Below are 27,691 nucleotides of genomic sequence, written 5' to 3'. Positions count from 1 at the left end.
CGTTTTTTGCTATTGGTCCCAATATTCTTCAATAGGATAAAACATTCTTGGTTGTGTTTAGATCTTTTATATAAATACAGTATAAATCTGGACAAAATAACAATGCTATGCGGTTTATACAAGTCCTTTCTTCCTGAGCAGAGAATTCTGGTCCTGTTGATTCATGGCTTCATATGTTGATAGCTCTAGTGTAAATGTGGCTGTTCCTGATGTTACTGAGCGCAGATCAGTAGAATAGCCCTAAAGGGGAAAGAAATTCACATGGTATAAGATCAGTTTTTTAAAAAAATTGTATCCACGCTACAGTATACTATACATGAAACCTTAAGGAGAATCTGTCACAAAGTGCAACATGCCAAACGCCATCCATCATTTGGTTCTCGCTGTGCCCCTGAACAATTTTGGGGCTTGTTATTTTAAAAGCGGTCAACCTGTTCAAAAGATTTGGCCTCTGGAAGGTTACATGTGAATTAGGTTTAATCAAGTTTTTTTTTTTAAGTTTTTCAAGTTTATAACATCAAAGAGTAGAACAAAATGCAAGAAGGAAGCTGTGTGGCACCATATTGCAAGGCTAACCAGGGTCACAGGACCAAAAAACAAGGTGCAGTTCAGGCTCTCGTAATAACACGAACAACAAACGAGAAGGGGTTGAAGCCTAGAAGAAGGGCTTCCCAGAGCAATTGCTCCCATTGCTTACATGTGAATTAGCTCCGATTCTCCAAGTGAGTGGGAACTTGCATTTCTCAAGACAATAAAAAGGTTACTGCCCACTTGGAGAATCAGAACTAATTCACACATAGCCTGCCAGGCACCAGATCTTTTGAACGGGTTAACCGCAGGGATAGGGAACCTTTGGCTCTCCAGCTGCTGTGAAGCTACAACTCCCATCATGCTCCATTCACTTCCATGGGGGTTCCAAGAACAGCAGAGCAAGTATGCATGCTGGGAGTTGTAGTTTTGCAACAGCTGGAGAGCCGTACGTTCCCTACCCCTGGATTAACGGATCTTAAAGCAACAAAGGCCAAATTATTCAGAGAGAATCAAAAGAGGGAAGTAATTTCACATTTTGCACTTGGTGACAGGTCCTCTCTAAGGGGTGAGGTAGGTACCTCCATTCTGGGCAAAAGATACATTTTCACCTCTTGAAAATCTAAAGGTAGACATTTACCATCAGTTCTGCAAGTGGGACCAGGGCCAGCACAACTTTATTATCCAAGCGGTCCTGTATCTCCTTGACATTGCCTCTTCTCTGTGAAAGGTCTGCCAAGACACTGCTCAAGTAATCTTCACCCATTGTGATTTCCAAACTCATCATTGGTTCCAGGATTTGCTTTTCTACTGTCTTTAGTGCCTATGTGGAAAACAAGGCAGAAGTGTTATCTAAAGTTCCAGTACGGAGAAGATATTTAATGGTGGATTCAGATATCGTACGATTGCAGAATATACACTGAAATTCTGCTATAACATACTATGAAAAAGATGCAGCCCATTCTCGGCACACTTTTCAGTTTTTCAGAAATACTGTGTTTTCATTGATCGATGAGTGACATCCATGGCTAAATTCCACATCAAAATCAATAATAAATTCTTTATGGTGAAGATTTTGGTATCTTTAAAATTAGGATGTAATTGTTATGTAATGTGTGAAAGCAGTCTTGTGTAGCAGGAATGTGTGCACTTACTTTCTGCATGCACCGTGACACACAGGCGGACACCATTGTCATCGAGGTGCCAGGAAGAACACTAACTTCATGTACAACCACTCCAACATCCTGCATGGGGGAACCAAGCAGAGGACCTAGCATAAAAGAGAACATACAATGTTTAGTCCATAATACCCATCATCTGGTGTGCATTGTATATTCAACACAAAAGGGAATACGTGTAAAGAATAATAAAACAGTAAAATGCAAGTGAAATATATAAAGAACTAAACGTTGGAAACACATGAGCCCACATTCCAGATTCGGTGGCCATTTGGATGTGTGCACTACACAGAATAAGTGAATTGATTTTCCTCATTGTCTGTATGGATCAGTAAATCAATTCACGTACGAACGTGTGTGTGTACACAATATATGTATAAAAAATTATATATATATATATATATATATATATATATATATATATATATATATATACATATATATACACACACACACACACACACACACACATTTTATTTTATTTTTTTACACATTGTGCCAACCATACAAACACTGTTTTACAGTACCATCAAAGTGAATCACATTTTGTTTAATCTCATCCATACATTAGGAAATAAAACAAAAAATGCAGCATGTTAATTTTAGCTGCAGAATCGCAAGCAGTTGCCCTACGTGTTTAATAGGGGAACAAAAAAAAATTAATACTGCAATAAGAGATGAAGAATCAACTTTTATTACATGCCATAAAGTGCAAAGTCTGGTGAAACCATTCAGGTCAGTCAGGGACACACACAAAGTCTTCACGCGGTCTTACCTGTGTGGTAGGAACTATGAACGCCATTCTCTACGGCTTCTTTATAGCCGTCCACACTAGATGGAAGATTACTAGAATACTCAATAACTGGACTGTCATCAGATAAGGGTTTTACTTCTAGCTCTACTGTCACTTGGTGCCGGGTGTCGCCCATCGTTCTATCCAGAGTATCTGATAATCAACAGAATAAAAAGACACATCATACAGAGAAGCATACTCATAAAATAAAATAAATGAATGAATGATTTACAGTATCTGAAAGAAACCCACACTAACATGGGGAGACCATACAAACTCCTTGCAGATGTCCTAGGTCTGATTCGAACCCAGGACTCCTGCACTGCAAGACAATAGTGTTGACTACTAGACATTTTCTTCAGGTTTGTGAATGAATTGAGGACTGGGTGTTACCAGTTGGGGTTGTGTCTCCACATACTATGACACTGCACAATCAGTGCAGGACTGGGTAGGGATGCATCCTGTTAACAAGATCAATGATAACACCCACTTGTAAGTTTTGTCCTAAATTTCTAGGAAGACTAATAGAGGAACAGTATAACACAAAGTTATAAGAACAGATGCTCCAGAGCTATTTTTCAAGGAATACAAGTATTTACTCAGACATGTCAGTAGAGCTGATGGGTCCCCTTTAATCTTTATGTTCATGAGGCGACCTTTGAAGTGTGAAAAGCATATGTATCATTGTTTGCAGGGCCAAATGTCTGCTAAGACGTACCTGATGCTCGGGAACCACTAAGAATGGTTTCTCTATAGGCAATTTGAAGGGGACCTAAATAAGTTTCCAAACCATACTCCCTCCGTATGCGGTCATGTATTATCTCTATATGAAGTTCCCCCATTCCACAGAGAATAAGCTGAAAATCAGGAAAGAAAAAGAGAGAATTAAGGAGGAAACAATTAGGAACGTCACTTAAGTTATGAACACAGTAAGTTCTGTAAGTGAATGCTGCATTTATTTCATTTATAAAATGATAACAGACATCTTAAGGGTTTTCCAATACTAAGATATTGATGGCCTATGCCTAGAATGCATCATCAACAACAGATCTATGGGGACTCACACCCAGCACCCCTACCGATCATCCGTTTTAAGAGGCTGTAGCATTCGGATGGTTCTAAAGGACAGATCATCAATATTAAACTCCCAGAAAAACCCTTTAAAGTTCCGCCAAAAATCGGGGGAGAGAAAAGTCCTGCACGGAGGACTTTTCTCTCCACTGGTCTCAGTATAAAAAGGGTAGAAACCCAACTGAGACCCCGATGAACCCCATTATAGTCTATGAGGTCAGTGGGTAACAGCTGTTTTAGCAGCCCAGCATTATTGTAAAACAATATCATACATACTGTCCAGGTCTAGAACATGGCTGCTTTCTTCCAGAAACAGCACTACAACTGTCCAGAGGTTGCATCTCCTGAATGGGGATGCGCTGAAAACACGCATAACTGCTAGAAAAGTGTGGCGCTTTTGTTAAGAAATCAGCCATGTTTTTTTTGCAACGCTGGACAATCATTTGTGTTTAACCAGCAATATGCAAAACTAGCTGTCCGGCCTCAAAAGTCCATGTTCCTATCTGTGAAGCACAACCAAAAACGGTCTGGGAAATATTCAATGAAATCCCTTACTTGTCCAGAGTCAGGATCGGTCTTGACTTTCAGGCTTGGATCTTCTAGCTGGAGACACCTTAGTGCATTTTCTAAATCTAGGTGCAAACATAATATGTACAGGTGTAAATAAACGCATGCAATAAGTGGTCTGCACCAATATGGCAGCATAAAAAGCACAACAAACACATGAAACCTACAACTTATAGTGAAGCCTCCAAAAACGGAGTGTGACCTGGTTCAGTCAGTCCTCAAAATTGTCAATATAATCCATAAAAAAAGGAGAAATCAATGGGGTGATAATACCTGCAATCCCAACAAAGATGTGGAAAGTATCAGTTACAACTCACTTAGTCAGAGAAACGGAATTGGGAACCATTCACACCAAGACAGCAATTATACAGACATTCCTCTCCTCCACTACATTGGATCTCCAGGTTGCGAATGACTATGCAAGTATTGGATTTGGGGAGGGTTGGCCATCTCAATTTATGGCAAAAAAAATAGATTCTCAGCCATTGCTCGGAGTTCCACCCTAATTCACATTAAGTAGGTGTAAAAGGGCTAAAACATGTCAGCATTAAGGATTTACCTGGCTGTTTGGCTACAGAGGGAGGTTCAATTGTACAGAAGAAGACTGGCTCTGGAACCTCCACTCCAGCTAATACAAGGCTGTCCTGTGACTTCTTGTCCTTGCTCTTCTCCTCAGCTCGACCAGCTCTGCGAGCAGCGGCTGATGCCGATGCTTTTGAGGATACAATTGTGTCTCCCGTCGCAGTCTGTTAAGCAGAGAAGGTAAACCTATCAGCACAATAGTACAGAATGTGAGATATCCACCCAAATAGAATAGTGGTTCTCAAGTCACTACCTTTATGAAGGGGTAATGTCTCTCATTAGGGAGAGACAGGAACAGGGACAACCATGACTGCCCTGCTAAGAATTATGGGAAAGGAATAAAATTAAGACCTCATTAATGAAAAAGAAAAATTTGCTCCTAGCGCCACCTATTGGAAGTTAACTCCCTATAGATTAGTACCTGGTTTTTAAAAGAAACCTAAGGGCGTAATCCAGGAATAATAGCTAAAGCCAGAATAACTCAGAAGGAAAAGCTTCCCATTTACAGACAACCTGCTGCAAGGTTTTTGCCATTCGTCAGTGCAGAATAGAGTACTGGCTTGCTGTGTGAGAGGTCTCAAAATGAGACACATTACCCATTCTGACCCACATCGAGACCACTCACACAGCCAGCCAGTACCCTACTCTGCACTGATAAGAGGCAAAAACCTCGAAACAGCTGTCTATAGATGGAAACCTCTTCCTTCGGAAGGAGTCATATAGGGGATCTACTTTCCAATAGGTGGCACTAGGACCAATGAGGTCTTATTTGTGCTAACGTTATAACAGTATCACTACACATCATAACTGAAATAACGTATATACTTGAGTATTAAGCCGACCCGAATATAAGCCGAGGCCCCTAATTTTACTACAAAAAAACTGGGAAAACTTATTGACTCAAGTATAAGCCTAGGAGGGAAAATGCAGCAGCTACTGGAAAATTTCAAAAATTAAAATGGTCTGAGTTTTTGGGTGCAGTAGATGCAGTTTTGGTTGTCTGTCTGCCCCTTCCCTGAGCTTGAGGACTGGGTTTTTCCCCCCCACTTGGAATTCAGTCTGGCTGAATATAGGGTATCTGCAGTGCTGACGGAACAGGAGCACTGCAGATTCCCTATATACAGTAGACCGGGCACTGTCAGACACAGCTATACCTAATGTGTATGTGTTTCACAGTCATTTTCTACTCGCATATGTATTCTAGGAAAAGGAGGGATTTAGAACTCTAATTTATTTATTTTTTTTTAAAGCTTCTTTTTTTCACTATTTTATGGGAGATGCTATACATTTATACATTACTATTGTGGCTGGTCATAGACCCCCCCCCCCCCTCCCAAAAAAAAAAAAAAAATTTTTTTTTTGGCTTGACTCAAGTATAAGCCGAGGGGGGCTGTGCTGAAAAATTTGGCTTATACTCGAGTATATACAGCAAGTCACTTTTTGGAATCTACAAATGAAGCATATAGTCATACTGTATACAGAGCTTCCAAGAGGTCTCAATAGTCTGCATACAGTCCTTGAACTAGCATTAGTGAATAGAATACACTCTTACCTGTTTAAGTCCCACAGTAAGAGCAATATTGCCAGGGGGTAGGGAGGATATTTCAACTTGTTGATCTGCAAATGGCAAGAGCAATCGGCTCATCCTTTCCCTGTATATTACACAGTATAAAAAAAAAATACAGAAATGTTTAACACCACTGATAACTTGCTGTATTGTGATCTCCTGTGTTATGGGAATGGCAAAAGACTGGTGAGAGAAGTACAGCTTTTTTAACCCTGTGTCAAAATTTTTTCCCAAGGAAAGACTAAGTGCCTTTAGCGACCCCTAGTGGAGTATTCTGAACAGCTGTATAGATCATTCTTCAGAACACTCCCTCTAGTGGTGGCCACCAGAATTTTCATTACTTAACTTGAATTTGTGGTGTAAGAAGGTTAGAGCCCTGTATACAAATCCCCTACTGCAGAACTAGAATCTCCTATAAAGATATACTAAGAAATGAATAAGCACAGAATATGGACCTGCCCCTGATAAAGACAACTAAATAAATACACACGTGCAGTTCTTGTTCACATTATACACGGCTGACTGCGCCTTCATTGCACCAGAGTAAATTCGGACAAACACCATGGGTCCACGCTGCTTGTCATGAACAACCTTGAACGCCAAAGCACACAAGTCATCCTTGTACCAGGACCTATAAAAAGAACACAAAAAGTACCTGAGTTTATAGAAAAAATCTGTACAATTTCTGTTCAATTTCTTAGAATTTGATATAATTAGAGCAAGGGGAATGCAAAAGGGCCCTGGGGCAGCAATGATTGTTATAAAGTTAAAGTATGTCAAGAAGCCACAAGTATGCCAGGAGTTTCTGCTATCAAATGTTGTGTGAATTCAGCCTGAACATTTTATACTCTTAGGGTCACGGCAAAGATTTATATATTGCTGTAAAAGTTTCCCATGTGAGTCATTATAGGTGTTGTCAATTGTAGGCGATCTACTTCAGGTAATACAGCTGGTAATGCCCCTGATCACCCTTTTGGGTGTGGTAGCTAATATAATAAGCGCCGTCCACAGATTAAGATGGCATTCAGTAGTACAGTGGAAAGAGACACTCGTGCGCACTACTAGCACTCTCTATAGTAATCCATTTCACTTCTAACCTTTAGCCTGAGTTCAGACTGAGTTTTTTGGTCCGGAATTTGAGGCAGAGGCAGCCTCAGATTCTGGACCAAAAAGACGGAAGCTACGAATGGATGCACCAGTGCACCAGCATTCAGTCGCAGCACTCCGCTCTGGATAAGGCCCAAATGAATGGGCCTAGTCGGGAGGGAGTGTCTTCAGGCGGACGTCCGTGACTGAACCAGCCGCACCATCCACCTGAAGAACGAGCATGTCGCTTCTATTTTCCCGGGAGCCGGAACAGACCACTCGCAGAAAAAAAGAAATGACCGGCTCCCATCGATTTCCGCCTCAAAATCCTGACTAAAAACTCTGTGTGAACTCAGCCTTACACTGCTGTAACTTCATTGCTTGCTATCTACACTGTCAATCCTTTAGTTTTTTAGTGAACAAATCACATGTTGTTCCTATGGACAAGTACAGAGGAGAATAGAGTACAATAGTGAAGGTAGGTATACTGAGAAGGTTTTAATTTAAAAATTTTAGGCAGGCACCCTTTTGAAGGGTCACCATCACTTTATATAATGTGATATCATGTCACTAAGATATGCCATCACTTTATGATTCATGGACGCCCTTACCAATCCTGAGAATAAAGCGGCCACAATGTTGTTTCAGTGACGCAATCCCTTCACAGAGCAGAATCTCTGGCATCTACTGTACAGAGAAACCGCAGTGCAATGAATGGACCCAGCTGTATTCCCTTGCACAGCTGGGCAGCCAATAGCACAACATCATACTTAGGACCCATGAAGGTCCAACAGGTAACTCACTGACTGACCATAAAGTGATGACATAAATCGTGGGCTCTCTTTAATGTGCCATGAAAACCAATTTAACCTACCCTCCTACTGCAACACTATCTGCCTGAAAAGAATCAAGGAATATGGCATAATGCTTTGGATGGGAGATTTTTAATATATGGTATATATTTCATAAAATGTACTTACATGAAGTCATGTGAACAGTCATCTGGTGAGGGTAGATATAACGTGATGGAATCTAGCAGAGGCTGTACACCTTTATTCTTCAAAGCACTGCCACACAGAACCGGGACTGCTGTGCGAGCCAGCGTAATCCTGCGAATGGCGGCCTGTACCTGCGCAATACAACAGCTGTGGATAAATCTCTGATAACTGCAGATGAGAAAACCAATTCATCAGGAATTCTGACAAATCACTCAGAACGGAGTTACTCTCAGTCATTGACCGTAGATTAAAGACTGCTACTAGTCCTATGTATGGCGACTATGGTGTCTGCCTGTCAGTCACCATAATGAGGAACAAGAAGAGGTGATGGGTGCATCATAACCATCAGTCTGCTGTATTCATAAAAAGAGAGCTCCCCTGCCGTACCCTATCCCTCTCCATGGTGACTACTGTGTGTGCCTCAATCATCACCATGAGGAGAATGAAGAAGTGCAGACAGGTAGTAGATCATTCCCATCTTGAATGAGGATATCTATCAGTCCACACTATTCTTTCATTCATCCTATAAATCATCATATAACATCACCCATAGAATACGCTATATTCAACTAGTAGTCACAGGTGTTTTATTAATTCATCATGTGTAACAACATAAGAAATGGCCACTGTACCTTTTCTACAGGTATAACATCGAAATCTTCGCTGTATTCTTCGAGCATTAATGAAGCAAAATCATCATCTAAATCTGCAATCTACAAGTGGAAATAATTCCAGGGTTAGAGAAACAGACACAAACCCCCCACCCATATTCATTACACAATCTATTCAAAGTCTAAGTGTCAGGATCTTATCGGAGGTACATGGCACTGTCACCACCATCAACCACTTCAGTGGGGGGGGGGGGGGGGGTTCACCTTAACAAAAGATAGCATTCTTAGCCAACCAGTTTACAGAGGACTGTATGATAGCTTCACTTAACACTGGGTAAGCAGTGGTGCTGTACAGAAAAAAAGGTCAATGCTCACAATCTACATTTCCTATCAATATGTCTTTGGAGTGTGGGAGGAAACCTGAGTTTAAGGGAAAAAAACCCACTCAAACACAGGGGGAACATACAAACTCCTTGAAGATGTTGTCCATGGTCAGAACTGAACCTAGGACTACAGCGGTGCAAGGCTACAATGCTAACCACTGAGCCACCAGTCCCTCACATTTACCTTTGCTGAGAAAAAGCTTGCCTCTGTATGTAATGGAGCACCAGAGTGTGCTATTCCCTACAGCATAATAAAAGCATACAGACATATACCAGCCTGATGGAGGCCAAAAAGACACATATTCTGTATACAGAATAGTCATGTTGTGAAACTCCTATTAAATGAAATAAGATCAGTTGTGCACCCCGTCCTTTATTTTGTATTAAAGTAGGACAATGTAAGGACCCTAGTTTGAGACCTTCCTATAACATCACCTCTACCTTCTCTACAGTCCGTTTTCTGGGTGATATATTGTGTATTTACTTTAAAACTTTACTTGTTCTAATAAGGTATTTCTGGCATCTGTCGCTGACTGCAGAAGGTCACGATCCTTTAGTTCAGACAAAGGTTTCCTCTGAAATCTTCTCCCATCACTTTCATTGGACAGTGCGCTCCAGCTAAGGGATTCCATGGCTACTAAATCAATCAGACCTTGGAAGGATTTCCCCTCTCCTATAGGAAGCTGTATATAGGGGGGAAAAAAAGTGTCAGGACATATACTATAATGCTCCCATGTTCTTTATTGTATACATTTGACGTCACACTCTGATATATATATATATATATATATATATATAGAACCCGTCCTCCAGCACCCCTGAAACGGAATAGGTCCAGGTTAACCAGCTCATGGCATAACATGATATTCAGCTAGTTCTAGGCAGTTATGGCCTAAATCAAAATCACAATTAATTGAATTATTTACTTCAACAATTATGATTAATGAATGATTTTAGGACACTCCCCTATTTATATGGCACTGAATTTTGGTTATTACCATATCAGTAATTCTGAATAGCATACAGTTAGTGACATATCCTTTAGCCAAAGGCAGTGTGTGCCTGGATGGTATGGATGCAAAGTACCGTATATACTCGAGTATAAGCCGACCCGAATATAAGCCGACCCCCCTAATTTTACCACAAAAAACTGGGAAAACTTATTGACTCGAGTATAAGCCTAGGGGGGAAATGCAGCAGCTACTGGAAATTTTCAAAAATTAAAATGGTCGTAGTTTTTGGGTGCAGTAGATGCTGGGGGGTGTTTTGGTTGTCTGTCTGCCCCTTCCCTGAGGACTGTTTTTTTTCCCCCCACTTGGAATTCAGCCTGGCTGAATATAGGGTATCTGCAGTGCTCCTATTAACCCCTTCCTGATGGATCAGGAGCACTGCAGATCCCCTATATTCAGTAGACAGGGCACTGTCAGACACAGGGATACCTAATGTGTGTATGTGTTTCACAGTCATTTTCTACTTTTGTATGTATTCTAGGGAAAGGAGGGATTAAGAACTTTTATTTATTTATTTATTTTTTTAAAAAATTTTGCACTATTTTATGGGAGATTCTATACATTGACATTGTGGCTGGTCATAAACCCCCCTCACCCAAAATTATTATTTTTTTGCTGACTCGAGTATAAGCCGAGGGGGGCTTTTTCAGAACAAAAACTGGGCTGAAAAATTCGGCTTATACTCGAGTATATACGGTAACTGAAATAATTGAATTCATTGGGCTGACTTTCAGTGATTTTACCTGTAATATCAAGGGCCTGGCTTTCAGCTTCTCTTTAATGCTTTCAATGGAATATGTAAAACTAAAACAGTAACAAAAAACATTACATAAATGGTGTATTTCCAATATACTGCAGATCATATCACTGAAACAAGACAGAAATCATACACTACTCCCCTCATGAGGTTAGTGATGCAAAGTATAAATCTATATTCTAGAGTATAATTTGCGATCAAACGCTACTGTAAAGAACAAAGTGAAAGACCTCAAATCATCCCCATGATACAAGTACTGATATACCTGGCTCCAGTCTTGTCCATCTTGTTTAAAAAACACATTCGAGGCACAGAATGCTTGTCTGCTTGTCGCCACACGGTCAGCGTCTGAGCCTGGGGGGGCAACAAGATCTTAGAATTACCTTGATAGTATGCTCCTACTGATGATAGTATATAATATAATACAATAGTAAGGGCGCCCCTTTTATTATGATTTTATTCTGGGCATATTATTAAGTGCCTATCATATAAAGAGTGTCTATGGCTCAGCTCTTATGCTGTGGAAATGCAGCTTTATTTGTTGCAGATTTTGCTGTGGGTTATTGAGCAGAAGTTAGAACTATAAGAGCTTCCTATATATTTCCCATTCCTTTGTAGCCATTCTTTGCTTTGGCTCAAACAACCGCAGCAAAATCTGCAACAAAAAAGCTGCATTTCTGCAATGCCTTAGCCTTAAAGAGTGCAAATCTAACACAATCTTTTAAACAAAGAACCAAATCTCTGCACAAAGCCAAGGGGAACAGCAAGTCTGGAAAATGTATATATTGAAAAATTTGGTACTGACGTCCAGTGTTCGGGAAAATACTTTGGGAAAGTATTTTAAATACAAATACTAAATACGTTCATCCCGAAGTATTTTAAATAAAAATACTAAATACTACTTCAAAAGTATTTTACAAATACTAAAATACTTGAAAAATTTAAACAACTTCTTTTCTGATTGTAATAGGTCCAAACCCCTTGCAACTGGCTGCATAATGGATTTATACTGGTGTAGCAACTCCAATTCACCGGGCTTGAAAGCTGCAAGCTTCAAGGCTGTCGTTGTTTCGTGTAATTTGGGCTCCACGTTTTCAGAAATCAAACGACGGACTGCGTCGTACGTAGATTTCCATCTCGTCTCACCAGGCGGTTTTAGGAAAAATCCAGTGACGGAGTGTATGAAGTCTGAGGTCTTGGTACTGAGAAATGCCAAATTCCAGAGTTTCCTGCATTTGGCAAAAGTGGCCCGATACAGTTTTTTGTACTGACCCGATCCTGTAGTGCTTGTAAAAGCGTTCTTGACATCGGTTGTGGCAAGCAAGTTCAAGATCTGGCTCTGGCACCTTAAGTGCTGAGGCAGGATAATTCCTTCCCCTTCATTAGTATTACAATTTTCCTCCATTTTTGAAGTAATTTTACGGAATGGATTACGCAATCGGGATGATTAAAAACTAAAAATAAATCCCGCTTCACTACAAGGTGGAATTGCGTTGCTGGAATTTTCCCTCCTCTCATCGCAGCTCGCACGAGATACGAGAAACGAGAGTGATGACGTGACTCGCGCTGTTGTTGTTTTTTTTTAAGTGCAGTGAGGCGGGTTATTTAAATTACAACATTTGTTTTGAATTTAGACAGTAATTAAAATACATAAAATACTTCCAAAAAGTATTTTAGTTACAAATACAAATACCTGTCAAGTATTTTAAATTACTATTTTAAATACTCCCGAACACTGGTGACGTCAGCTACAAATTCCACCTGAAACCAACCTCCAAGTCAAATGCAGATTTTTCCTGTAGCAGATTTTCTCAGCTAGCACAAAAGTAAGCATCATGCTCATTCTACAGGCAAGTTTCGCCTGATAACTCATATTGAAATAAATGGAAAGTAGAAAATACAATGGATTTTGACGTGGAATTTGGACGAGCAGAAAATTCAGCTTCAAATTCCTGTGTGAACATAGTACTCTCTGTAGCTGTGGTCTTCAGCCAATGACTCAGAAACCACATGTGGCTTACAACGCCACCATCAAGGCCCTCCAGTATCGCCATAAGTACTGATAGCTATAGGACTGACATTATTATATGCATATCCTAACCTCTTAAAAATGCTAATTTAGATATTACAATATAGTATTATACTAATGTGTCATATTTTAAACTAAAATATCTGTAAACGTTTACAATTTCATGGTGTATTTCTCCAAGTTCACAATTTCTTGCTTTCATTTTTTTTTTAGTGAAAGTGACTTCAGACCACCACTCAAAGTTGAACGTGGCTCACAGTATTTAAAAGGTTTGAAACCTCTACACAATGTTTGGAGCTGTATGACTAAACATGACTTCAATGTCTGTACTGGTCGGTCAGCACATCACATTGCTGTAAACACTTGTTTCCCAGACAGCTATCTCTGCTGCAAATCTGCATAAGCGCATTTATCAATTGAGAGTGAAGAACAAACTTCTAAGTGTTAAAATCCAGGCTGCCCGTAAGAGAACAGGGGTTCATTACCCCGAAGTCATCCAATTAGTAAAGATGGCTGCCTAAATACATCAAAGCATAGGGGAAAAAATTCTTGTCCCTCCAAATGAGAACACAGATTAGACTGCCATTATACCTCCACACCAGCTGAGGCGTCAAACACAGCAACTGCTCCATCCAACACCCTTAATGAACGCTCCACTTCTACTGTGAAATCCACATGTCCTGTGAAGTGACACAATATATTGTTTAGAGGATATTCCAAGGAAAAGGTTAGAATGTATGTACATAATACAATATAAGTAACTCAGAGACAACCTGGAGTGTCAATCAAGTTGATCCTGTGTCCATTCCAGTCAAATGTGACAGCAGCGGACTGAATAGTAATACCTCGTTCCCTTTCCTGTGCCATAAAGTCAGTCACTGTGTCCCCATCATCAACATCTGTCACAAAGAGACAGAGTATTAGATTTTTCAATACGAGGGCAGCCAATTTGTTTATGTAGAGAGAAAAAAATTTTCAAACATCTTTATCCTATATAGTATAACAGTATATTTCACTCACCTCCGAGAGCTCGGGTATACCCAGAATAATACAGCATTCTCTCTGTGGTTGTGGTTTTCCCAGCATCAATATGAGCCATGATCCCTATGTTTCTGATCCTGCAGAAAATGTATCAAAAGTCATCCGAAGGAAAAGTGAAAGAAACTGCAGCAAACAAATCGGGTTATATCTTTCAATGATTCTACAGTCCTTTGGAAAATGGAAGCAGTGGCCTGACTGGTTGCTTTAGGCTGATGACCACACAAATAGCATTCATTTTGCAATACTATTCCTGGGGTGTTCATGTGTAACTGGCATTACTGCCAAAATAATTATCCACTATTGCCCACTGTATATTAAATAACATTTTAAAGGTTTTTCAGGTCTAGGGCATCAATATCAGAATGGCAGTGGTCAGACAACCAGCACCCCACCAAATCGCTGTTTGAAGAGGTTCCAGCGTTCTGACTACCACTGGAGCATACATTGTATAATGGCTACACTTGGCATTGCAGGTCAGTCCTATTCATTTGAAAGGGCGTGATTGCTGAAAGACCATGTACCAACATATCATTGGCTTGTGAAGCACTCTCACGATAATTGCAGTCTTTTCAAATAGGTGACTGCAGAAGTGCCAAACATAAAGATGGCCGATCATACAGACAGGTCACTAATAATACAGTCCCAAAAACCCCCTTGACTGTAAATTCTATGAAAAGAACTGCCACATGTCCCGAGCTGTAGCAGTCTATGTAGTTAGTGATCAGGACTGTAAGAATGTGGAGCATGTGTAGATTATTACAGCTGTGTAAAATTTGACTTACTTGGATACTGGCGGGGTGATGATACTCCGCAATGACTTGACATCACCTGCAAAACAGTAGAGATGACTATAGTCTCAGACACTGGTGTAATATAGAGTGAAAATATACAATGGTCTACACAACTGCACCTCCCGGCATGCTGTAATTCCTGGAATAGCCATTATGACGTCTTGGTCTACTACACAGTAAACGTTGTCTTCTACAGCAATGAACACACTGCAAAAGGTAACAAAAGAGTTAATTTTGTGATAACTCTATAAAACCAGACGTACACAGAAGATAAAGATGCCACATTGCTGCAATTGCCTGTGTGATCACTTGTATAAGTGACCCCAACAACGTAAAAAACACCTGAAAGTTTCCCGTTAAGCTCCACCCACAGAAATCTCACAATACTGCAGGCCGCTAAGGTCAGACAGAAGTCTCATTCACATTTGGAGTTAAATATAGACGCTGCATTTACTTTACAGATCTCTATAGAGAATACAGCTGTGACAAGGTCCTGGATGGAGCAGGTTTCAATGAAAAATCCAATGCTAAATATGTGTAGAAATACAGATGTGTAAAAGGTTCATCAAAATAATGACTATTGAAAATTTTGGAAAATCATCTTACAAAGAGGAAGACCCAATGGGCGGAGGCGGGAGGTCAGAGGATCATCAAACAGACCCTCATGTATGACCCCTTTAAGGTTACATTAGCTCACACTGTTACTGACCTCGGGGTAAACAGCAGCCTTTCCAAGCACAGACTTCAGCACTGCTAACATCCTTTATTCTTTGTATTTTACAGACGCAGCATAACAACCTGTAAAAGACGTGCCAAAGAATTTAGCAGCTGTATAACCAAAAACCCTACAAAATTACCATATATCTATAATTATATCTCTTTTCGTATTACATAACAGTGGTCATCTCTATACAGTGAGAACAGGAACCACAGTCATCCTTATTTTATTTGTAAATAATACATGCTAAGGAGGCAATCACATACATCCTGAGGTCAGGCCCCAAGCCATCCCATTTCTACGCAAAAGTAGAAATCCATAGGATAGGTCATCAGTATCAGATTGGTGGGGTTCCCATATCCGAACCCCAAACAATCAGCTGACATGGCCACTGTGAGCTATATACAAAGTATACAGCCGGAAGCAGCCCTGCGCCTATTCAAGTTAATAGCAGAGGGATTGCAGTTTCTGACGCCACTACACTGTACAGACTGGAAGCTTGGTATAGTGTATAACAGGGGTAGGGAACGTACGGCTCTCCAGCTGTTGCAAAACTACAACTCCCAGCATGCATACTGGCTCTGCTGTTCTGGGAACTCCCCATGGAGGTGAATGGAGCATGCTGGGAGTTGTAGTTTCACAGCAGCTGGAGAGCCAAAGGTTCCCTACCCCTGCTCTATACACTAGCATAGTGGTGCGGCCTAGAACTGCTCGCTTAATATAGGAGCAGGGCTGCTTCCAGCTGTATACTTGGTATATGGCTCCCGGCCACCAGCATAGGTGGATAGGTCCTCAGTATCAAAAATGTTCAGCCCCTGGACACCCCCTTCAATCAGATGTATAGTTTGTTGTATATCTACCTTCATAGGAATTCAGTGGCTTATTAATAAATTATATAATGTTAACTCCTTCATGTGACCAAGAATGGAGATTTTTGAGAAAGAGTCAGTGTCGGTCTGTGGAAAAATGGAATCGGTAATTTGGCTACTGACTCCACAATCTAGAACGCAAATCTTCTGACTTATCTTGTTGAAAGAGTCGCAGGGTGACGCAACGAGTGGAGTTACGGCCAAGGTCGTGGTGTAAACCCATCCTAACGCATTGACCAGCAGGCACTCTGGTGCTCCCAACAACTCTATGGGAGGCAGGCAATCAGCCTAGTAGGTGCTGACTAGGTAATGTCCCTTCAGATATATTGGATCTGATATGAGCATTGGGGCAGATTTTGCTCTGAAATCTACATAACATCTAATAACAATCTGCGTCCCGTGTGGGAATGAATTTCTAAAACCTTGTGCACACACAACAGATATTTTGGCACCACTGCAGATAAAAATACAGTGCCAAAAAAAAAAAATAGCCAAAGGAAGGCCAGGACTAGCCCACCTGAGCTGGGTTTCTGCTGGGGATGTTGCAGTAAGCTATATGTGCAGACATGCCCTACAGAAAGCACAAGACAACTTTCAATGAGATTTGCCGCATACAGAGAAATCCTCTCACTCATCCCAACTATAAGCGATACATGCATAAACCGCCCAGTGTGAATGACTCCTACAGACCGTAACGACCTAGGACACATCTCACCTGTCAGTGCAGCAGCTTGTACCTCATGCACCACGTGACCTCCATGCCCTGTATCACCCACGTGATGAGAGGACGGCGTACGTATTGACGTCATCCAAAATCCATAACAACTTTTAACTTCTTCCCAGAATTCCCGGTGTGGACTGTACCAACACTGCGCTTTATGTAAAGTATGAGAGATGTCAAAAAATATCCTGCGGTTCTTATTTCTATACCGAGCTGATAATATAACCTCCATGGAGCTCCTATATACAGATAGATTATCATCATATTCTAATGACTAAAGCGAACCCAACTAGTGGTATCACCCGGAAGTGACGTCTACCTACTCGGTGGGCGGGACGCTCCTTTTCCATTTCCATCTAGCTCGGTAGCTGTGGCCCGGGCCTCCGAATACCTAAGTAACCGTCTACTGCCCCTCCACGGGGTAAAGGCCGAAGCGGAGGCCACTTAATACCAGCCCAGGATTACAACAGTGATCAGCCGACATGGTGAGCACGCCGCGGGGGACCGCATTACACTGCTGTATACACTACATGTGCTTGCCCGGACATGCCTACAGCTGGCAGGAGCTGCTGGGACTTATAGTCCTACAACTGGCAGCATTAGGACTTATTCTTTTCATTTAGATGATTGTTAATCACTGGTGACCGCACATATGTATAGTGTGACTCCTCATAGACTTGTATGTGTGTACCAAGTAGGAGAATGTCTGTAAATCGCTGTGGAATATGATGACGCCATACTAGTAGGAGGAATAAATAGGGCTAATCTAAATCTAAACTCAGGTAATGGACGTGATCTTGCTGTTATGTATATTCAGTTGTATTCCTGTTACTTGTATAGCGCCATCATATTCCGTAGCGCTTTATAGACAGTCACTGTCCCATATCAGGCTCACAGTCAGATTGTCTTTAGACCCAGAGAACATACTAACTCCTTGCAGATGTTGTTCTCGAACCCAGGACTCCAGCACAGCAAGACAACAGTGCCAAGCATCAATTCTATCTATTATTTTACACCTATGCCACCCTATCTCATGCTGCTATTGATGAAAGGATGTATTTCTAACTCTATACCATCCAATCAGGATCACTGATGTGTGAATAACCAAAATTCAGTGGTGTGGTATGTCAAAATGGGACTCTTCTAAAATATTCATTTATCGAGGTAAAATGTTGATCATAGGAGCGTAACAGTGACTGCACCACCAGATCATTACATGACTCATAGGCCCAGTAGCGATTGCTGCACTCTCTATAGGTACGCCCCTGTCTGGGGATCCCAGCAGTAAGATCCGCAGTGGTCAAGCACAATTGTTCATGTGTAAAATCTTTCATCGTATTGTTTATATAGTGTACAGTCACAGTTTATTATTGATTCTCTGAATTATATTTATTTTTGTTTATAGCCTCAGAACGACTACATTGAATTACACCGTAAGCGGTACGGTTATCGCTTGGATTACCATGAGAAGAAGAGGAAGAAGGAGAGCCGTGAGGCTCATGAGCGATCACAGAAAGCTAAGAAACTTATCGGTCTGAAGGCCAAACTGTACCACAAGCAGCGCCATGCCGAGAAGATCCAGATGAAGAAGACGTAAGTGGCTCGCTTCTAGCATGGATGACAAGACTCATGGGCTACTTGTCGTAGGACATGGTCTTCATGAATAAAACAGAAATGTATTGTTATGACACGTGTTGCGCTGGGAACTAGTTAGAGACTGTAGAGGTGGTTTTAACAGGACCAAAAGAGACCACTTTATTGTAGTATGTGAATCTGCAACGTTCATCGTGTATTTCTAGCACCTAATTCATGTTTAATACGGATGACCTATATAAAGGAGAAGTCCTTGTCATCTGAACTGTGGGTGTCTGACTACCAGACCTTACACAGATTGGCTGTCCCGGCATTGTCCTGGTACCATATGCTGCTAAACTGGCCTGGGAGGGGATACAGAGTTGCTCCTGTTCATGTATCAGGAGTGGAGCTGGAGCCCCCTCCTCTGTATAGCGATACTGCTGGAGAACTGCATCTCTGCTAGTCTAGAAGCAGACTACACGCTCTCCTTGTTCTCTGCAGCAGATTCCAGTGTATGGAGTCTGCTAGAATAGCTGATATGGCATCCGTATTGAACATACATTAGGGGCCAGAAAACACGTTTAAGTGAAGTTAGTAAAAACAATGGGAAAGGGAAATATTTGCACTAGTTCCTATATAGAAGAATGTGCTAAAATTACAAGGTGATATTATTTTAGGGGTTCTCCAACATTCAGTATTGATGGCTTAACCTTAGAATGGGTCATCAATATCCGATCAGTGGAGGTAGAGGAAGCCTGGTACCCTCGCCAATCAGCTGTGTACACAATACAATACAGCTGATTGGGGGAAATCTGAACCCCACTAATATAATTGATCTGTTCTAAAGATCGGACATTAATATGAAGGTCTGCAGAACCCCTTCAAATTTCAGATGTTTTGAGATCTTTCTGTAAATATCTAATATTATTATAGAACACCATAGAACTATAAAATGCTTTATTCAGAGTATACTGCTGCTACGTGATAGTTAAATGCATTAGCTTTACATGTGTTTTTCCTATGATCTAGTATTAAAATGCATGAAAAGAGAAACACCAAACAGAAGAATGATGAGAAGACCCCAGAGGGAGCCGTTCCAGCTTATCTGCTGGACAGAGAGGGACAAAGTCGTGCCAAAGTCCTCTCCAATATGATCAAACAAAAGCGAAAAGAGAAAGCAGTAAGTGATCCCTCAGCAACATGACAAGGCTCATATCTGTGCTAAGAATCTTATATAATACTAAATTATTTATGTATTTTAGGGTAAATGGGAAGTTCCTCTCCCCAAAGTCCGTGCACAAGGTGAAACAGAAGTGCTCAAAGTTATCCGCACAGGAAAGAGGAAGAAGAAGGCTTGGAAGAGGATGGTCACCAAAGTTTGCTTTGTTGGAGATGGATTCACACGAAAGCCTCCTAAATATGAAAGATTTATTAGACCCATGGTGAGTTTATTACAAAACGTTTGCGTTCCAACTTCATAACTGAAGAAATCTAAACCCACTACCTTTGGAAAGATCAGGTCACCATTTAATGACTATGGTTTGTCCAAACTTTGCCCAATGGAAGAAAGATCAGACCATTGGGTTTCAACATGCTCAATCCTTATGTTATCAAAGGAGATGAGCCCCTGCCCAAGTGTGCTTGTATATGGGAGGCCGGGAAGAATCGCTTTCTAATGTATATGGGAGAGCCCGTGAACACAAGGAACCCTTTTGAGTAACCAGAATGATTGCCTTAAAATGTCCCGTGAATATGAGCTCAGGTCGTAGGCCCTAGCCCAAGTGAAACGAGGAATACCTTTCATAACTGGATGTTTTTTTGTTTTTCAAAAATCCTTATGCTTTCTGCTAAAACGGCTGCATGTGAATATATCCTTTAGCAGAAGTTTCCAGCTAAGCAGAGGCCTTCTCACATTGAAGCTGTATGGTGATGGTCACTTACAGTCTGGCTTTTTTTCCCCAAACTTTTGGGAACCTACTGATATCATTGGGCAACCTATAGACTACAGTACTTGTTTTCCTTCAAACACCCACAGAACTGAACAGACAACTTATGTATGGATGTTTGTAGAGGGAGATGTGGAGTAGAGAAGCTATTTTACGATGTCCATTAGATTTAGTGGGAAAACCTGCTTTAACGTGTCATTTAGGATTTAGGTTCACCATGGCAGTGTGCACAGAACTAACAGTGTCCTAATCTGTTATGATGCAGTGAACTCCTGATCGCTGCTATACAAAACTGACATAAAGCTGAGAGTTCAGTACAGAAGCCATTGGGCCATTTGGGAGCTCTGCATCGTAACTGACTATAATGCAATGAGTTCCACGCACACGGCTGTTGTCAGTCTGGGAAATAATATGGTCGTGTACATGAGACCTTACTGCGTCAGATTATCATCTCAATCTTAAACTGTATATTGTGTGTCTTTCAGGGATTACGTTTTAAAAAGGCTCATGTGACTCATCCAGAACTCAAGGCCACATTCTGCTTACCCATCCTCGGTGTTAAGAAGAACCCCTCCTCTCCACTTTACACAACTTTAGGCGTCATCACAAAGGGAACAGTCATCGAGGTGAATGTCAGTGAGCTTGGTCTCGTAACACAAGGAGGCAAAGTTATATGGGGTAAGGTTTCTGTTTGTGAACTGCAGTGTGTAAGATTTGGCTACTGTTTAGAATATATTAGAAATAAAATAACAATGTGGTGTTTTTTTTTTTCTATAGGAAAATATGCACAAGTCACAAATAATCCTGAAAATGACGGCTGCATTAACGCGGTGTTGCTCGTATAACGTTCTCTTTGGTTATAAATGGACTGGATTTCGATTTATAAACAATGCCCATATTGGGAGATCACATTCTGCTGCAATTAATAATAAAGTTGTGTTCTTAAGAATGTATTGGTGTGTCTATTTTATACTTAGTCTATTTGTCCGACATGGACCGCTATAACTATTTTAAAAGGCAGCCTGTCGGGGGCGGTACTCTGTAATAACAGCTACTGCTGGGCATTAGAGTCCAGGCCCAGCCGTACGATTGACTGGTTATCAGCCCCCCCTCCCTTAGCTGAGGTTGTTTTAATGAGATGTGTATCAAGCTATGTCCACATTAGCTATAAATTTTTCAACAGATGCTAACAGTTGTTGAGCAAAGATGTTTTTGTCAATGAATGTTGTAGCCCTGATATTTCTAGAAAGCATTGAGCGAGCATACTCTTACAGCAGGATCTAGATCCCACGTGATTACCGTATATACTCGAGTATAAGCTGACCCAAATATAAGCCAAGGCCCCTAATTTTACCACAAAAAAAACTGGGAAAACTTATTGACTCGAGTATAATCCGAGGGGGGAAAATGCAGCAGCTACTGGAAAATTTCAAAAATTAAAATGGTTGGAGTTTTTGGGTGCAGTAAGTGCTGGGGAAGGGGAGGGGGTGTTTTGATTGTCTGTCTGCCCCTTCCCTGAGCCTGAGGACTTTTTTTTTGGCCCCCACTTGGAATTCAGCCTGGCTAAATATAGGGTATCTGCCGTGCTCCTATTAACCCCTTCCCGACGGAAGAGGAGCACTGCAGATCCCCTATATTCAGTAGACCGGGCACTTTCAGACACAGGGATACCTAATGTGTTTGTGTTTCACAGTCATTTCTACTTTTGTATGTATTCTCGGGAAAGGAGGGATTTAGAACTTTTATTTTTTTAAAGCTTCTTTTTTTTCCCACTATTTTATGGGAGATTCTATACATTACTATTGCGGCTGGTCATAGACTCCACCCCCTGTCATAAAAATTTTAAAAAAAATATATATTTTTTTTTTTTGCTGACTCAAGTAAAAGCCGAGGGGGGACTTTTTCAGCACAAAAGCTGTGCTGAAAAATTCGACTTATACTTGAGTATATATACACTACTGTTTTTAATGCACAGTGATGTCATCTGTCATGGGTGCACATCAATGGTGCACAAATTTTTCTTCCAGTAGAAGAGTAAAAAAAAAACTGATTGGGGGAGGAGGAGAGTCAGTTGTGTTTACATGCAGACAGAATATTAAAAAACAAAACAAAAACCCTCTGCATAGATTTACTGTCACCTGTTGTTAGTGGGTTCTTTTTATTTCTTTTTTTTTTTTCTAGGCACCAGTGGTGTCTCACACATTCTCAGTAGCTCAGTCCCACTATCTGGATCATCTTGTACACTGTACAGACTAGCCAGTAAGAACCTGTACACTAAAATCAGCTTGTTTTCATCAACGCTGAACTGTGTACTCTCTGAGAGGAAATTAAAAGATTCCAAATTTAAAAAAAAATAAATTGTAGCATTCCAGTCATGTGTGAACTCACTCTTAAAGAGGACCTTTCATCAGATTGGGCACAGGCAGTTCTATATACTGCTGGAAATCTGACAGTGCGCTGAATTCAGTGCACTGTCTGCTTTCCCGATCTGTACCCGGTGTAAAGCGCTATCGGTCCCGGTACTGCAGCGCTTTACAGTCAGAAGGGTGTTTCTGACACTTAGCCAGGAACGTCCTTCTGCCCAGCAGTGCCTATCGTGCTGTACTGTGTGAGCGGGGAGGAATAATCCCTGGCTAACTGTCAGAAACGCCCTTCTGACTGTAAAGCCCTACGGTACCAGGACCGATAGCGCTTTACCTGGGGCACAGATCGGGAAAGCTGACAGTGCGCTGAATTCAGCGCACTGTCAGCTTTCCAGCAGTATATAGAACTGCCTGTGCCCAATCTGATGAAAGGTCCTCTAAGAGTGAGTTCACATATAGCAGTACTTTGCTGCATGGAAATATTGCATACAGGTTTACCAGAAACTGCTGTAGTTTGCAATACAGCTTTGACAAATGAAATGTTTACATAGAATATGTTGTCTGTGTTTATTCGTACAAACTCTAGTAAAGGGGGTGTGATTATTTTTTGCTAACTTCTCCCATATGTTATAGCTGGACTGCACATATGTTGGATTTACCAACCTGTACACTAAGCCAGGAGATGGACTGCTAGCATTCTAGTTCTCTATGATGCTAGGAGTCCCTGCCTCTCTGCTACATACTGTCCTTCAGAGGTTACATCATGTACTGGAGAGGCAGGGACTACTAGCATCATAGCTAAACTGTTATGCCCTTGCCAAGAAGTCTGTTTTCAGGCATAGCGTACAGGCCAATAAGTCCAGTGTACACATGGACGTAGTCTTGGTATGTTCACATGAAGGAATGTTGAGCTGAATTTAAGGCAGATTCTCATAAAAATTCTGACTAAAAAAGACGCAGCTTCTAGTCCATTAGGTGGATTCTGCCAAGTTATTTGTCAATTACCTTTAGATTAACTATAATAGTGACTGAGGACATAGAAAACAAACACCTCTGCTATAAGCCACACTGTAACGTGGTCACTAGGGTAAAACACTGCACTGGACAACGTGGGCAAATATAGTAGTTTGATGTGGAATCTTTTGGACAAATCGCATGAAATCATTATTTTGTTAGATGGAATATGAGCTGCATCTGCCAACAACTTGGCATTGTATCCCAAGATCTCTCCATAAGAAGGAATGTAATTTAGCTGAATTACTGATCCACTATCTTATCTTTGAAGTTTAATTACTTTACCTTCCCAATGGATTCCCTAAATTTAGAAAATACGGATCTCTGCAACAAGGAAATAGTCATTGTCCATGGACTCTGCCTAGCATTACAGCTCAGCAACATACAAATGTGGATGAACTGAAAGGCCAGGCACTGTCTTTAAAGGGGTTGGACACTTTCAGACCAATATTGACAAACAAACGTACAATAAAAAGATATACAATTTTCCAATATACTTTCTGTATCAATTCCTCACGGTTTTCTAGATTTCGGCTTGTTGTCATTCATTCTGTTACTTCTAGTGGATAAAACTCTGACCATGGTCATGTGATGTACAGTCCATGGTCATGTGATGAGCACACAGGTGCCGCTCGTTATAGTCACAGCACAGTAATCAGACATCAGCCTGGTAATCAGCTGTGCACCTGTGTCCTCATCACATGACCACGGACCGTAAATCACATGACCATGGACTGTAAATCACATGACCATGGTCAGACTTTTATCCTCTAGAAGTAACAGAATGAATGACAGCAAGCCGAAATCTAGAAAACCGTGAGGAATTGATACAGAAAGTATATTGGAAAATTGTATATCTTTTTATTGTATGTTTGTTTGTCAATATTGGTCTGAAACTGGCCAACCCCTTTAAGAAAAAGTGTGACCTTTTAGGAGAGCTAGATATGATTTAGGAAACCTGCTGGGTATCTGCCATGTGTGAACATACATGTAAACTGATGTAAAGTGATACTGGACAATGTGGGTACATCCGATGGTAATAATTAGGAAGGTCACAAATGTTTCTTGCAGCCCAGTCCACCAGAGGCAGAGCTGCTGTTGCAGTAGGCACCCCCACGCTAGCTTTCCTATGATGTCTGTATGCCCTAGTAAGTTTGGAAATGCCATACTGAATGAATATATTGGAACCATTTTGCAGTGGTGTGGTATTAAAGTCAGTAATACACAATTTCTGGGAAATATTAATATTCAAAAGTGGCTTTACTTGGTCAATAAACTGGAGAATGTTCTCAATAACATGAAGCCTTACCAGGCGTCCATCATAAAACACTTGTGCTCATTTGTTTGGATCTGACAACTTCGTGCCAATGTGTGTAAAGTAGAAAGAAACATAAGAGTTGGGTAAAATGCACAAAAAACACAAATAGAAAAAAATAACATGAACCAGAAAACTTTAAAATTGAACAGATACAAATGTCTGTGACCTAGGTTGCACAACTTTATAGAACTTTTAGAAAAATTCTAGATTATCTTGTTTTACAAATATTGTGTGAAGAACATGTAAGTTACATACTACCATCAGCTAAGCTGATAACTTGGCCCTTCTCTTGGGTGGTCCTTTGTAGCCTCGAGCCTTCCTGCGCAGACCGCCTCTTCTTTCTGCTACGGGGATCTCTGTTTCCACTTCTTCTGAACTGCTCTCGCCACCTCTCTCTATGGATTTCTGGGCTGACTGATCGGTCTCCACAGATCCTTCAGACTGTTCTCCAGAAATGCTCCTTTGTCCATCAGATTGTTGCTGGAAAGCTACATCCTGAAGTTCGACCACGAGAAGAGGACCTTGCCGGAGAAGAGGCAATGTTTCTGCTGAGACGTGGACTGTTGTTTCTTCTAGAGAACCGGTGTCCAGGGTGGAGGTTTCATCAGATGTTGGACACTCTTCTGCAGTGTTGCCCTCTGTGTAGCCATTATCTGTTAGGTCTTCCTCAGTGGATTTTGCTGCCATTCTCTCCTTGAATTCTTCATCTTGTATTTCTGTTTCTGCTACTTCGGTTGCCATGTTTTCATGTGAGGCCGTCTCTAGATCCTCTGGATTAAGAACCTGTGAAGAATTAAAGAGTAAAGTTAGAGACCACCCTGTATCTGAAATTGACATCTATTTACAGAATTATGTTAAATGGATTATAGGAGTTTTCTGGGCTGTGATATTGATCAACAGTATCAGAACCCCCTTAGTTCAGATTAGTGCAGTGTTTGGACAAGTGTTGTGCTCTCTTCCTTGCTTACCAAGCACAGCACCGTACATTGTATAATGGCAGCGCTTGGTATTGCACTCTACCCTATTTATTTGAATGGTACTGAACTACTGCATGGTCATGTGACCAATGGACGTCACGTCACTGGAATGAGAAAAGGAAATAGCATTCCCCTAAGTTCCTCAAACAGCTCATCGGTGGAGGTCCTGGCTGTTGAACTTGACCAGTCTAATATTAATGGTCTATGCTATACCTCTCAAGGGTGTCCTACAATTTATACATGTAGACATGTGAAACAGGTTTCCCAGGACTTTGCAATTTATGGCCATCAATATTAGATCCTTATTAGCACCTCCAGTGCTTAGCAAGTGCTGCAGCTTCTTTATTAACAGACACATCTTTTCTTTATAGTAGTACAAATCACGTTTACATGAATGGGAATAAGCTGCAGTAGCAAGTACAGCCACTAGGTATTGGCTGTAAACTGATGACGAAACTGAAGAGGCAGAAGCGGTCAGATGAATAATGTGCCCCTCCGATTCTGATGGACTCTGAGTCTGTAGGTTTATACACCTGTCGTTCCACTCTCTGAGAGATGATCAGTAACAATGGAGCACATGGTTAAACCGGATGTTCCTGCCCCTTCATTCCAGGAATCCGTGGGGAACTCTGCACCCAGACCCCCATGAGCAAAACCTCTGATACTATAACAGTTTTATAAAATGGCAGCAACACCTCAACTGTAGGTCGACCAACGTCCACAAACAACTCTGCAGATATTTGCCCATATAGAGAGCAGAAATGGTCTATTACTGTCTCAATCTGCCTGATTTCTGACAGCGCTCAATGGAAGCCATGTATAGACAGTTTAGGAGGAAGTGAAGCTGCTTACTGAGCTACAGAGTCTTTTCTGAGCCAGGTTAAGTCTACAATGTATATCAGAAGTCTGAATATCTCTGTAACTGGAGCACTGGGCCCTATGGTAGCGGGCAGACCCCCTTTGGACAGCGAGAAAGCCCTGCATTTAGAAAGCTACCCTGGACAGTGGGTCTGTGTCCTCCATGTGCAATAGGTGTGATGTAGTGACATAACTTACATCGAGTCTGTTGCTCCCTGAAGACTCGGGGGGGGGTGGGGTGGGGGGGCAATATGTACTGTGGGGACCACATATACTGATGGGGACAAGAAACTGTGGGGGCAACTGGAGGGGGACAAGAGACTGTGATGGCCACCACCAC

General features: G+C 41.2%; 3 protein-coding genes across 4 annotated transcripts in view; 1 reads left to right on the top strand and 2 right to left on the bottom strand.

Annotated features, from left to right (window-relative positions):
- Nucleotides 1–61: 61 nt before the first annotated feature.
- Nucleotides 62–17,349, bottom strand: GFM2 (GTP dependent ribosome recycling factor mitochondrial 2). The gene is made up of 21 exons (XM_075262417.1): nucleotides 17,295–17,349; nucleotides 15,702–15,790; nucleotides 15,112–15,199; nucleotides 14,984–15,029; nucleotides 14,181–14,278; nucleotides 13,934–14,059; nucleotides 13,752–13,840; nucleotides 11,397–11,485; nucleotides 11,118–11,178; nucleotides 9,862–10,047; nucleotides 9,003–9,083; nucleotides 8,353–8,501; nucleotides 6,777–6,917; nucleotides 6,272–6,371; nucleotides 4,697–4,883; nucleotides 4,126–4,202; nucleotides 3,218–3,356; nucleotides 2,482–2,652; nucleotides 1,683–1,798; nucleotides 1,169–1,351; nucleotides 62–240 (listed from the first exon to the last, which is right to left on the bottom strand). Exons 2-21 carry the CDS (start codon nucleotides 15,750–15,752, stop codon nucleotides 115–117), a joined length of 2,304 nt encoding a protein of 767 aa, XP_075118518.1. The 5' UTR covers nucleotides 15,753–15,790; nucleotides 17,295–17,349; the 3' UTR covers nucleotides 62–114.
- Nucleotides 17,350–17,632: 283 nt separating this feature from the next.
- Nucleotides 17,633–21,774, top strand: NSA2 (NSA2 ribosome biogenesis factor). The gene is made up of 6 exons (XM_075270457.1): nucleotides 17,633–17,785; nucleotides 18,706–18,893; nucleotides 19,905–20,055; nucleotides 20,138–20,317; nucleotides 21,307–21,499; nucleotides 21,599–21,774. The coding sequence occupies exons 1-6, from the start codon at nucleotides 17,783–17,785 to the stop codon at nucleotides 21,664–21,666; spliced, it is 783 nt and encodes a 260-aa protein (XP_075126558.1). The 5' UTR covers nucleotides 17,633–17,782; the 3' UTR covers nucleotides 21,667–21,774.
- Nucleotides 21,775–25,632: 3,858 nt separating this feature from the next.
- Nucleotides 25,633–27,691, bottom strand: part of FAM169A (family with sequence similarity 169 member A) — a 69,385-nt gene continuing 67,326 nt past the window's right edge. For both annotated transcript variants that reach the window (XM_075270628.1, XM_075270637.1), the window contains exon 13: nucleotides 25,633–26,299. In XM_075270628.1, the coding sequence (XP_075126729.1) occupies nucleotides 25,781–26,299 (519 nt within the window). In that variant the 3' untranslated portion in view covers nucleotides 25,633–25,780. The remainder of the gene's footprint in view (nucleotides 26,300–27,691) is intronic.

Source organism: Leptodactylus fuscus, chromosome 1 (genome assembly GCF_031893055.1).
Source record: "Leptodactylus fuscus isolate aLepFus1 chromosome 1, aLepFus1.hap2, whole genome shotgun sequence".
Lineage (NCBI taxonomy): Eukaryota > Metazoa > Chordata > Amphibia > Anura > Leptodactylidae > Leptodactylus > Leptodactylus fuscus.
The sequence above is the reverse complement of the archived record's forward strand: the minus strand, read 5'-3'. Positions and strand labels throughout refer to the sequence as shown.